The sequence below is a fragment of the Patella vulgata genome, chromosome 4, assembly GCF_932274485.2.
Source record: "Patella vulgata chromosome 4, xgPatVulg1.2, whole genome shotgun sequence".
Classification (NCBI taxonomy): domain Eukaryota; kingdom Metazoa; phylum Mollusca; class Gastropoda; family Patellidae; genus Patella; species Patella vulgata.
The window spans coordinates 50,101,878-50,115,225 of record NC_065882.2 but is presented as its reverse complement, the minus strand read 5'-3'; the positions used below and the strand labels follow the sequence as shown (position 1 = coordinate 50,115,225).

Sequence of the window (13,348 nt, the reverse complement as noted above, 5' to 3'; positions counted from 1 at the left end):
AAAACAAAACAAAAAAGAGAAGCAGTGGGCCAATGCTGATAATGTCAATTGAAAATCAGGAGCTTTTGGTACTATTTGAGATATTTAGGATAACATCACACTTGTAGAACAAAGCACAGTTATTTTCCATTCATAACCGCTTATACATTTATAAGGTATGCCGGATTTAAAAAAAGATCTCGCTTCGGGGGTGACGGTGGAATTCAACGATTCAGATTCCTTTAAAATAAAAACTCCGTATTTAATATCGACAGTCTTACAATTCCACAACCCCTTGATTGCATTACAATTGAATATGCCATACAAAAACAAACTACATATCAATAAAACTAGCTTTATTTTGAATCAAATTCATTCGTGTTTTTCAGTATTTTGTTTTAGTTTCCATTTTTCATTTTCGCATGCTTTCTTAAAGGGCCGACATGCGAGAATGAAAGTTTAATATAAAATCAAACGCGTTCTCATTATAGATCCCAAATAATTTAAATACTAACTGTATGTTATATTCAGTTCAAATTAACATAATTTTTGTAACTATTTGTATAATACTAGTGTGTGTAGCACGTTCGAGATATTTGCGAACTGTCTGCCTTAAAAGTTACAAATCTTTTTAAACTAACTCGAATCCCACCGTTTCCTTAAAGTATATCGTATACAGATTAAAAAAAAAGGCCGGTTGGTGTAAATCGATTTCTTGGCCGTCTGCCTCCTATGTAATTTAGTTACTTGATGATAAAAAATATTACCCCCCCCCCCCCGGCCCCGTTCTGAAATCTAATTGGTCTACAGACTGAAAGGTAGTTGAGGACAGTGCCGAGGGCATTTTGTTTTGGAATTTTTTACATTCGCCTGAAAAAAACTATAAGCCGCGAATTGGATTTTAATAACCTGTATATGTTTTGGAGATAATTGAACTTAAATGCATCACAGACAACGTGTCTTTAGAACCGGAATTAACGAATCTGTAGAGCTGCCAACAAAGATTTTAAGGGAAAGGGGAGATGAATTGGGTAATTCCACTACACTGACTAGATTAAAAACTGGGCATATAATTCATAATCTTTAAAAAATTTAATACTGTTGAAAAAAAGAAATATCAAGAAAAAGTAATATTTTTGTCTTTATGAACTGTTTTAACCTTAACACAACTGGGAAGAACACATCGGGTCACCATTCTGGGTGCAATGGCATAAGTTACAATTATCCCAATATTTTTCACCGGGTTTAAAACCATTACAGTTCTTTTTTTCTACTGGTTTTTCTTTTCCGTTGAAACGAATACTCGAAAACATTGTTGGCATACGGAACCGTGGCTTATCAGGCATTTTGAATGGTGTTTGAGATACAGGTACGAGACCACCTGTCGATAAACGTCTGCTAGGCAATACATTCCCGTCAGTTTTATCATCAGTCGAATGATTGCAATGACGGCTTTTGCAGACAGGTTTGCCTTTTTTATTACATCGGCACCGTTTGCACCCATCTTTCCAATGATCGCCAATCTTGCACTCAGTCATACCATTTAACTTCAGCAGATTACAAGACTTCCCTGCACATCTTCTAGTACTTCGTGAAGAGTGTCCGATTTTTTTGTTCCTCATACATATACGATCAATTCGACAGAATGACAGCCCTTTAACTTTACAAATGCAATATTTACACTTATCATTCCACTGCTTTCCGGTCTTGCATTTTTTGCGACGAATTTTATATCCATCAACTTTCCGGGCCATGTAACGCGGATTTCCGCACGTGACACCACTCTCATCATCGCAGTAACAACGTTGTCCGCCTTCATACCAACGGGAACCAATATGGCAGCCTTTTTCTTTAGAAGGAATTAATGGCATAGGTTGATCATTGTATTCCTTTTCCACTGCTTCGTCGTTTAATTCAATGTTTGATGTCACTTGTTGCTCTGACAAAAGTATTCCATTTGGATGTATCTCCTGGGAATCCGAAGTTTGTGACAAACTTGTCCATGCACACGAAGGGACACCGTCCAAGCCACAAATACATAGATTTTGATCAGTGACGGGTATCTTGCAGTCTGCAGGGGCGTCACTCAACGATTTTACACATCTTTTGTTCACTTTACAACGTATACCTTTCGGTAAACATTGACAATGAAAACAGCCGTCTCTCCACGATTCACCAGGTTTTTTACAAGCTTGACGTGGGTGTTTATTGTCAGAAATTGAACACACGGCTTTAGTACACTTTTGTCCGTCTGCTTCACATGTACACCAATTGCACCCGTCAAACCATTTGTCCCCTTCGCTAAAATTTGAACCACACTTATCGTCAGCTGAGCACAGCGAAAAGAACAAGAAAGCAGTCGAATAAAACACAACTGATAGGTTAAGCGGTCCCATTGTCTTTGCAATAAATATATATCACACTTGAGATGATAAAAATAATAAACAAGAGGTCACCTTCTAGGGCAGTGAATTATCCGTGAACTGAAAGGTTTTTCTTAATCCGCCAAGTTTTTAATGCTGTCACAAGCCTGTAGTAAATGTACGTCTAGTCCCTTCACTTATCACCGATGCGTTACTAATCATTCCCCACTTATCACTAGCCGAATATAGGTTAATTATCCAAGAGCTTACTATCTAAACATGCTTTGCCTTTGTTTACGATTTGCTTGGAATTCGAGGAATTCTAGTTGTAGCTTCTGTAAAATATATAACAATTATTGAAATAAGTACTACTCACTGGCACATGACTTTAATAACATATACAATAACTTGGAAGTCAGCTTTTTAAAGAGACTATGGTCATAGAAGCAAATAAAACTTACTATACTAAAATTATAATTAAAAGCAATGTTCGAAATGGATAACGTCCAGTGATACGATCAACAAGACGAGAAGCAAATGTTATCAACAAACTTGATAAAACTAGTGTAATCTTGTACAATACTCTGAGAAGAGAACGCCGATTTAACCGAAGTAATCTATCGCCATTTTCCCTGATAGATTTTGAAAGAAATAAAAATGTTACACCCATAATTATTTTTAGCGGTTCACCGATCACAAAAGAAAAATGAAAAACATATAGGCCCTACCAAGATATGTATTAGACGATATAGTTTCTTTAACAAAATTTAGACAACTGTATGGCTAAATATTCTTTTCATATATGGAAATTCACCATGGATTAAATACCTTTCATTTACAATAAACTAAAATGATATGTCATAACTTAAAGAAATTACGTGTCTAAATCTTATAAATTATCATTTAAATACGAAAAATATTTATAAAGCTTATATTAATTTTCTACCTTGCAACCATTATTATTATAAATACAGACTCACCTCATTTCATTTTTAACTTCAATGAAATAGCTTTGTGTGTTTGCTTCAGACGATAATATAACCGACGGATAAAAAAGGGTTGTCTGCGTTTTAAACTTCTATTGGATCTCCTAACCTTTTGTTCACACCTTTTATTTAAATACCCGTTTATCCAGTCCCATTCAAGTTTATCTCTACTAGTGCAGTTAATTTGAGAGAGTAAACACGAAAACTTTATATAGTCCCGTTTCTCACACCTTCTCCAAAATCTATTTGAAACTAATAAACCACACATAAAGTTCATGCGAGTAGATTTCGTACACGTATATACACCGTGAGCATTAAGTTGTATGATGTACGTAAACCATCTACGTTACCAAGAAAATCCGTTTTATTAACACACCTACACCACAGTGTTAAAAGGTTCACTTGCTCAACCAAGCCAAATGTCGAGTATTATTATTACTATCATAAAGGTTTTGGCAAGAGAGGACTCAATCCTCTGCTTTAATAGATTTAATAAGGGGGATGGAGAACCTGTCAAAATGTTTGAATACATAGGGATTGAGATTTCATTGATATGATAATTATTTTGGTGAGTCAAATTGTGATTAATATCTGGTTTCCAGGCTAGCACGAAATAACATCACCATTCTCATTAGATGATGCCCCGGAGTTCGACAGTACTGTTTTACCACTCAAAATTTTAACAATTTTGGAAATTCATGGTATATCTCTTCAAGCGAAGAGTTTATCGTATGCTTTGCGTTTGTCTTGGCTGATGCGATTCAGTCCGGGTCCATAAGCCACTGTTCCCCCATTCAGTAATTTGACAAGGTGACGACGCTACTGCTCGACGTCCTGTAGTTATATTTCTTCTTTCTTTTTGTAAACAATATTTTTTTTTTAGTCAGTAAATGTATTCTGAATTTGGATTGAGGAACCGGTTATGCCTATGTGTAACCGCTTTCTCTACTGAAGTACATGTACCCAAGATATAAAAATGTATACAGTATAATACGGAGTTCGGCAAGGAACGCAAAATAAAAAAAAATATCTGGCCACAGAAATATAGATGGATACATAAAACAGAGACATTATATATTTAAAATGGTGGATTTATTAGAAGAACGGATGTAAATGGTATTGATTTTGTGGTGTGGTCCAATCATGGGATATCTCCAACTCATGCAAAACAGCCGGGAGTTTTATTTCCATTACACGTGCCTCGGGCCAGACTGGGAAGATTATGGAGCCCACATAATATGTATGTAATTGAAAATAAAAACGATACAACACCGTAAAAATGTATGTTGAAATCAAATTAGTTTTCTTCTAGATTTTCAACAGAAGAATAATTAAAGGATTAAAATAGTACCTGTTTTTAACCATTATTTATTACAATACATGTAGAGTGTACATATATCTTGCCAGACATCCTTTACATATATTATACAGTTCAACTTCTACACTCTTACCATCTTCATTAGCTGGTTGGTGCACACAATTAGGAGCTAAATACTATTTCATTTCAACGCTTTTAAACATCAAATGTTACTGGGGAATTGACCAAATTTGTGTACACACTTTATATTTATTGATCAAATACACGAATTCCATACTTTACGGGTATTCTCATGACGAATACGTAAAATAACTTGCGTTCCTGGTAATTTTCCAGCTGCTTATCTGTAATGCCTTTACACTGATTACTATAACAATGTTAATGTTGAGAAATGGTAAGTATTACTAATATTAAAGATGCATTTTGTAAGATTTAGATAACGAGCTGAATTGTACGTACATTGAAAATTTCAGTTAAATTACTTCATTTTGAGCGAAGTTATAAATGTTTGAAGAATATGTTAAATGTTACTGGGGAATTGACCAAAGTTGTGTACACACATTATATTTATTGATCAAATACACGAATTCCATACTTTACGGGTATTCCCACGACGAATACGTAAAATAACTTGCGTTCCTGGTAATTTTCCAACTGCTTATCTGTCCCCGATTGTACGTGGCAAGGAGTAGGGTCGCCTGTCCAACCTCGTGGGTTTTCTCCGGGTCCTCCGGTTTCCTCTCACTGCTAAAGACCCCTACGCGCAAGTGAATTATTGAATATTATTAAAGATGCATTTTGTAAGATTTGGATAAAGAGCTGAATTACATTGAAAATTTCAGTTAAATTACTTCATTCTGAGCGAAGTTATAAATGTTTGAAGAATAGCGTTGTCTCGATGTTCATCACTACCGTTGTTACGATACTAAACAAATTCTCGAGTATCCATTTTTAAATTCAATTATTAAATGACGATCGTGTTTCAATCCGTTGAAAATCACAGCTATCCCTTCCCCTTGTACCCCAAGCCGTGCTTATTGTGATTAATAGTCCAGGAGTTAGCAATGCTTTAATTAGCTTCTCGAGTACAAAAGGTTTGAGACCAGGAATTAGTAGATATGTGATCAGGGCCCAAAAACGCAACTCTTAAGTAATGCTTTTGGGGACACCAGCAGGGGGCGCCGGTCACATTACACTCCCCACCCCCAAATTATTTTTATAACAGATATTAATTTGAGTACAACAACCAAATCAATTTCAAAGTGTCCCTTGTTAGTGTCTGAATTAAATTGAAGAACTCTTAAATGCCCTGTAGGCTTTCAACGCACATCTCAAGTACACCTACGAAACATGTGTCAAAATGTCCCTTTTGTACTCGAGATGCTGATTAAATCTTTGCTAGCTCCAGGACAATAATGGTTAATCCAGAGCTACTCCTTATACTTGATCTGTTGCAAATTTGTACCCTGCTAATACCTGCTACAATTTATATCCACCCATTTCGCAAAGATTTCCGACCAATTTCTGATGAACTGAAAAGATGAAATTGCATATAATAATAAGCTCGATATTCAAAATTTAAATGTTAAACATGCATTATACAAGCGCTAAATCTGCCTTCAGGTCTTTCTTTAGGCCTGAAATGTTATCTAAACTATTAATGAGACATTAATTAACCTATCCAAACCATAATCAACTCTAGATGGCATCGCTAGCCTGCGATCTTTAGTGGATTGTGAGCCGATTTACTGCATAACTTTCCTTCACGATTTAACGATTAAATGGATAATTGAGACTATGCTGTTTATCGTACTGACTTTAGTAATGATGATCAAGGCTAGCCGGAAATTTCAACCGCTTACTTCTCGGTTCATAGTGGACCAATTTGAATGAAATTTTCAGCAAATTGCCGTTACAGTATCTAGTTTTTAACTATTATAGTGAGAACTGCCAACTCGTTATCGAATCTCAAATAATGTATCTTTAAAGATAGTAATTGTGGAATGCATTATTGGAAATTATTCTTTTGACATAATAAGAAGTATCATACAAAATATGACATTTACCGTTATTCAAATATTGAAATATTGAAATAATCAAATTTAAATACATAATTTAACTATTTAAAACAAGGCACAATCGAATTCCGGATCCAAAAATATTCAAGTCAGTCAATTTTACTTTTATTATTTCCAGTTAAAGTTTACATTGGTTTCTATTCATTTTTTTTATGTGTCAAACTTTATGTATAATAATTCTGCTATCTTTTTCGTATACATGTACATGTCAACCCATCACATATTAACAATAGTCTTTACCTCAGAATATTACACATTTCTGACTTTTAGGATATGATGTATCCAATTTCTATTTAATGGATAACAACAGTCTTTATATCAAAAAGGTACAAAAGGTACAACCATATCTAGTTGGTTGTGTCTTTAAATTACCTGTGCTGAATTGGCATCGGTTTACATATTTGAAAATGTAACACATGTAGCCTAAAAAAAATGTAGATTTTATTAAAACGGATACATGTGTATAATCCCTAGTATTAACATCCTGTTGTTTCATTTCTCTACATCTTTTTTTAAATTATCAATTTGGGATGGGGAAAACATTATTTCTGAATGGAAAACATATCGGAAGAAAAGACACATTATACTTCTATTCAAGCCCATGACATTTTATCTGACCTGGGTGGATATCACCGATTATTTTTAGGGTACCTTACTAGGATGACACCGAACTGCTATTCCGTCTATTTTGGACTTTGTTCAAGAGACCCGCATATAAAAAAACCCTAGAAACCGGTGACATTATTTTACCGCGTGTTATGTCTATTTCTAATAATGATTATGTGATCATTTCCTTGCACCATGCCGAATTGTCGTACTACATTAACTTCACCTTACGTAATCCTAACGCTAACCAATTCAGAGTAAAATTGGGTAGATAGTGGGTATGATTGACACGGAAATGTCAACGGTTTGGTTACAGATTTAGCTCCCATAAGCTGCTTGATAAATATAAATATAAAATTCAGAAGTAGTACATCCATATAAGTGAGGGGGGTTGGATGGCTGAATGGTTAGCGTGCGCGCGCTGTATCATAAAGTCTGTCACTGAGTCGACCGGCGTGGTTTCGAATCCCCGGTTGTACGTGGCAAGGAGTAGGGTCGCCTGTCCAACCTCGTGGGTTTTCTCCGGGTCCTCCGGTTTCCTCCCACTGCTAAAGACCCCTACGCGCAAGCGAATTATGTAAATAAAATTAAACCATATGTTAGTCCCGAAATGTTTTAATTTTAAATATAAACCGATTTAGCAAAGTTACTTGACAAATAAAATGGGAAGAATAGGCGAACCTCGGTAGGTACTTCGCCTAAGCGGTGCTAGGCCTGCAGCCAAAATTTCTAGCTTGCTTAGAAACACAATTCCACTACATGGTCCTCCCTAATAAATAAACTATACATTTTTGGAAAGCTTATAACACCAGGAACACAAATCCCTAGAGTTCCAAGCAAAAAGTATGCACTAACTCGATTTAGCGTCAGATAAATTGTCAAGTAAATGCTATATTTATACTAATAATTGTGAGGTTGACATAACATTAAATATTGGCGAAACATCCAATGCCTTCATCCTAGGCAAAGAATATGTTATTGTTAAATTTTGATTTAAATCAAAATGCAGAAAACATAATGGACAAGGGAACATACAGAATTTTGGAAATACATTAACGGTAATAGAGAGTTATCTCCCTTTCTGTCAAATGTCTGCAATTGGTAGGCTAACAGTATTCCAGGTGCATGTTGACTGCTGATGCTGTATGACGCACAAGACCATAGGTGAGTACACAAGCCCAATATTTATATCGTCAATGGGGTCACAGGGGACTGCAAGGGTTGGTGAGCGGGTGTTTACCCAGAAATTATGGGCGGAGCGCCTAGTCTGATGAGCAAGGAGATATGTTTGACATTGGGTGAGCAATATGTCTATGAAGTAATGGAGACCAGACTATGTCCGTAGTTTTGTAAATCGAATTGAAACCACGTGATATTTTCTACTAAAACATAAACCCACACCAACATCAAAATTACGCAGTTACCCTGTACTTTAAATGTCATCAAAGTTAGTCGTTGTCATCATCACTGTCACTACATGTATAAACATTAAGTTCAATTTCTTTAACAGTCTTTGCGGTATCCCCCTGTCTGTGTTTAGGGATGGGAGTGGGCTGGAAGGACAATGCCCATTTGTTCGGATGGGTGGGAAAACAATAGTTTAAACAATATTTGATTCAACAAACTGAATCGGATTGAACAACAGGTAAGGGGTTACATGGGTGAAGGGAGCTAATCTCAGTTGTGGGTGGGTTTGGGGGCTGAGCCTGTTTGCCTGAAAAATTTGTCACCTAAATTTTCTGAATAAATCAATCACAATCTGGTTAAAACACAGATCCTATTTCGTTTCGTTTTTATAGTTCAAAATTTCGTTTTTCCCGGAACTGTGGGTAATCCACTAGTAACATCAATGCTGATTGGTTAATCAAATGGCTGGCGTCATAGGGTCATAAGTCGGTCTTTTGACCCCTGTTTAACGTCCTACTGTTCTGCTCCTAACCTGGGCTAATGAAGACGGGCATACGCCATACAATGTGCTATGAGGGAAATTTTGCCCGGACAGCGGCACTACGGCCTACTCTTATATGGAATTCCAACTGCCAAGGGATCTTTTACGTGCACGCCAATGTGTACACGGGACCTCGGTTTTTCGTCCGATCCGAACGACTAGACAGCTTTCCTTGTCAGCCCCTCCGTCCTGCATCACTGACAAGGGAGAACCACGCCGGAAAATCTGGATGAACTTTCTCGGCCAATGCAGGGATCGAACACCCGACCTCCAGGCTAGCGAGCTAGCGTCTTACCCACTTAGCCACGTGATCCCCTATAACTTGTCAGATCTTCATGTCAATGTAGTGTAGGCCATCGAAAGTATAAAAAAACGAAACGAAATATAGATCTGTATTTTAATCAGATTGGAATCAATCATTAAGTAATATGAATTTTCCACAAAGCTGTGATGGTTGTTTATTTTAAATTAATTACACAAATATACAATTATATTTCCATGTGATATGGTCGCATTCTCCATTCTCTGAAGCTTGTGCCCGAAAAACTGAAATACATTGCCCGAAAAATGGACGGTTCAACGAATCTAGAAGGGAGGGTGGGTGGGCATATAAGCTCTCCCAAAACAGTATTTCTACTAATATATATGTAAACTTTTAGTTCAGATTAGATTTGCGCTAAATTCCTAACAAATATTTGAATTGAAATAGATATATGTCAAAACCTACATAATACTGTAATGATGAGAAAAAAAAATCAACCGTTATAATGAAGATGTACATACGCCCGCCATACATTACGGTCTACTCTTTATTTCGAATTTAAAGGTCTTTTACGTGCACGTCAACGTGTGCACGGGACCTCAGTTTTATATTCCACCCGAATAACTGCCCATCACAGCCCCCTCCCACCCGCTTCCTGCACCACTGACAAGGGGAAACAACGCTGGAAAGTTTGGGGAACTGTCTAGGTCAACACAGAGATCAAACCACGGACCTCCTGATTAGTAAACCACGGACAAGGAGAAACGACGCCCGACTAGGATCAAAACCTGGGCCGCCCGGTAAGTGAACCAGCCCTTTACTGAGTCACCGCGGCTCCCTTGCACACTGATGATGACACTTGCATACTAGTTGTACAGTACAGTGCCCCCACCCCTCAAACAATAATGTATGACGTACGCCCATCTTCATTATACGGGTTGGTACAGAACAGTAAGACATTAAACACCATTTGATATTTTTTCTCTTCATTACAATATTGTCACTCCCATTACAGTATTATTTAGTGTTAGCCAAATCTATTTTAGTGAGAAAACTAAATATCTGTAGATGCTATGTTTCAGGTTAAATATTTGTTAGACCTTTAACTTTTATAGGCCCTTGCCTGTAGTTAAATCCTGTTACTGTTATCAATAATTATTGATATTTTCCATAAAGGGAGATAACTCCTTTTTTTTTTTTACCATAAATGGATTTCCAACATTCTGCATGTGTCCTTGTGAATTATGTTTTCTGCATTTTGATTTAAATCAAGATTTAACCAACAGCATATTCTTTGCATAAGATTAAGGCACCGGGTGTTTTCGCCAGTATTTAATTTTATGTCATTGTCAACATCACAATTATTAGTATAAATAAAGCATTTACTTGACAATTATCACATTTTTCATCTGGCCCTAAATCGAGTTAGCGCAGACTTTTTGCTTGGAACTCTCTGGATTTGTGTTCCTGGTGTTATAAGCTTTTCAAAAATGTAGAGTTCACGCCAGAAAATTTTGGCTGCCGGCCTATGCTTAAGCGGAGCTTATTCAGATCTGTTCAAAGATACTTTCCCCACGGATGGGGTAGTCATGTTGATTGGGTACGTCTTAAAGGCGTTTCGACCTTTCTTTCTAAAAGGCTTTTAATGACGGATTTCAATCAAATTTAGTAGGTGTGTTGAATGGTTGATGGTTGACAAGCAAGATTTTTCAAGTAAAGGTACCTAGTCTCAACCGTGTGGAAAATGGAATATAATTTAACGTCTTCCATTTCTGCACAAAATGGAAGAAATGAAGACGGCCACCGAACTTGAGTGGCCTCGCTTATTCTGATTTATTCAATCTCGTAGGGTGTTATACTGTCAATGAATGTTAATTAAGTTAGGAAATCGGGGTGTCCTTTAAGACGACTCAATATGGCCTCCCACATTATTGGATACGCCACAAAATGATTTTGAGATTGTAGACTTAAAAGCAGCAGGACGCACGAATTAATAAAACCTTTACTCGGACCCGGCCCCCCGCGTAAAGTAAACAAGATGGGTTAAAGACACGTCATTTCGTGGATATGAATCTTATGTTAGACATAATAGGCTCATAAATTAATTTATATGTCAGATGTTTTATAGGCATTAATTTCAATAAGGGACACTGGCGCACCTATTTAAAGGATCAATACCACTCTTGTTGTAACTGAATAATATGTCCCAATCTTTATTCTGGTCAACAAATTGTACTATTTTAGAATATTTCAATTAATTGATGATACAAATTTCATCTTAACACACCTTATTTAAAAATTTTGAAAAATTCAACATAATGGTTTGAAACGTCTAACGTAAACCTTTTCAAATGAAACTTCGATTTAAAAATATTTTCGAACCCTCTGGACAAATAAAATAGGATGTAATAGATAATTTACACAACAGGTAGGACACTTAAACATCTAGTACTTAGATAGAGATATTATTTATTTTCTTGAGCTTTCAAGCCCGCAAGAGTGTTATTGTCCCTTTAACGTCTCCCGTCGAGTCTATAACAATATGTCGGCAACTTATTGCCTGTTGCAAATCGTGAACTATAGGCGGTTGGTTTCTGATAGTAAATTGCAATCTATATATACTATTCAAAAAAAGTAGGGGATATTTGATTTTTAAGTGTTATTAAAGTCACCTAATGAAACAGACGAAGAAACAAATGACAAAATGAAATGAAGTTCACATTCATCGATTTATTCCAAATGATCGTTAGACTAAGTAAGGCACAGACTGACCATTATAAGGGTAAAATGATACCCGGGGTCAAACAGCAAAGTTACCACAGCATCACAACCAAGTCAGTAACGGGTAAATCCTCCTCTGTTTGCCAAACAAGCATTGATCCGACGTGGCATACTCCTAATGAGACGTCTAAGGTCATTTTGGTCCAGATTGTCCCATTCCTGTTGCAACGCAGCAGCAAGTTCTTGGACATTGGCAGGACGTTGTTGACGTTGACGTAACCTCTGTCCAAGCATGTCCCAGACATGCTCGATGGGGGAGAGGTCGGGACTCAGTGCTGGCCAAGGTAATGTGGTGATGTTCTGTTGTTGGAGGTAACCTGTAACGATCCTGGCCCTGTGACATCTTGCGTTGTCATCCTGGAAGATGAAACGGCGGCCATGACGTCGTGCGAACGGCACAACATGGACTGCCAAGATGTTGTCCCGGTAGTACTGGCCTGTAACACGCCCTGCAACAACATGTAAAGCCGTTCTTCCAGCAACAGTGATGCCTCCCCACACCATAACAGAACCACCCCCAAATCGATCATGTCTGATGACGTTAACGTCTTGGAAGCTCTCGTTTCGACGACGCCACACCCTCCTACGTCTGTCCAAAAAATCAACAGTGAACCTTGACTCATCTGAAAACATCACATTGCTCCAGCGTCGATTATCCCAGTGTTGACGATCCCTACACCAACGACGTCTTGCCTGAATGTGATGATCTCTCAAACAAGGGATCACGCGAGGACGTCGGGCGCGAAGGTGACCCCTATGCAGTCGATTCCGAATCGTCTGGCCACTCACTCTCACACCAGTGTCTGTTTGAAGACGAGCGCTGATCTGATTTGCTGTGATGACACGATTTCTCAAGGCCAAGGTACGGATAAATCGATCCTGGGCTTGAGTTGTCGCCCTTGGTCGACCTGAGCGTGGTGTGTCCTGTACAGATTGTGTATCACGGTATCTGGACCATAGCCTGCTTATGACAGACTGAGAAACATTCATCGTCCGCGCCACAACCGCCTGTGTTGTGCCGATCTGT

At 37.5% G+C, this 13,348-nt stretch overlaps 1 protein-coding gene across 2 annotated transcripts; it reads right to left on the bottom strand.

Annotated features, from left to right (window-relative positions):
• Positions 1-318: 318 nt before the first annotated feature.
• On the bottom strand, positions 319-3,654 carry LOC126817543 (uncharacterized). Of its 2 annotated transcripts, none has more exons than XM_050544602.2 (2): positions 3,323-3,654; positions 319-2,677 (listed from the first exon to the last, which is right to left on the bottom strand). In XM_050544602.2, exon 2 carries the CDS (start codon positions 2,373-2,375, stop codon positions 1,140-1,142), a length of 1,236 nt encoding a protein of 411 aa, XP_050400559.1. In that variant the 5' UTR covers positions 2,376-2,677; positions 3,323-3,654; the 3' UTR covers positions 319-1,139. The 2 variants fall into 2 exon arrangements, with proteins under 2 accessions (XP_050400559.1, XP_050400560.1); XM_050544603.2 differs by lacking the exon at positions 3,323-3,654 and adding an exon at positions 3,071-3,093.
• Between the last annotated feature and the right edge of the window lie 9,694 nt (positions 3,655-13,348).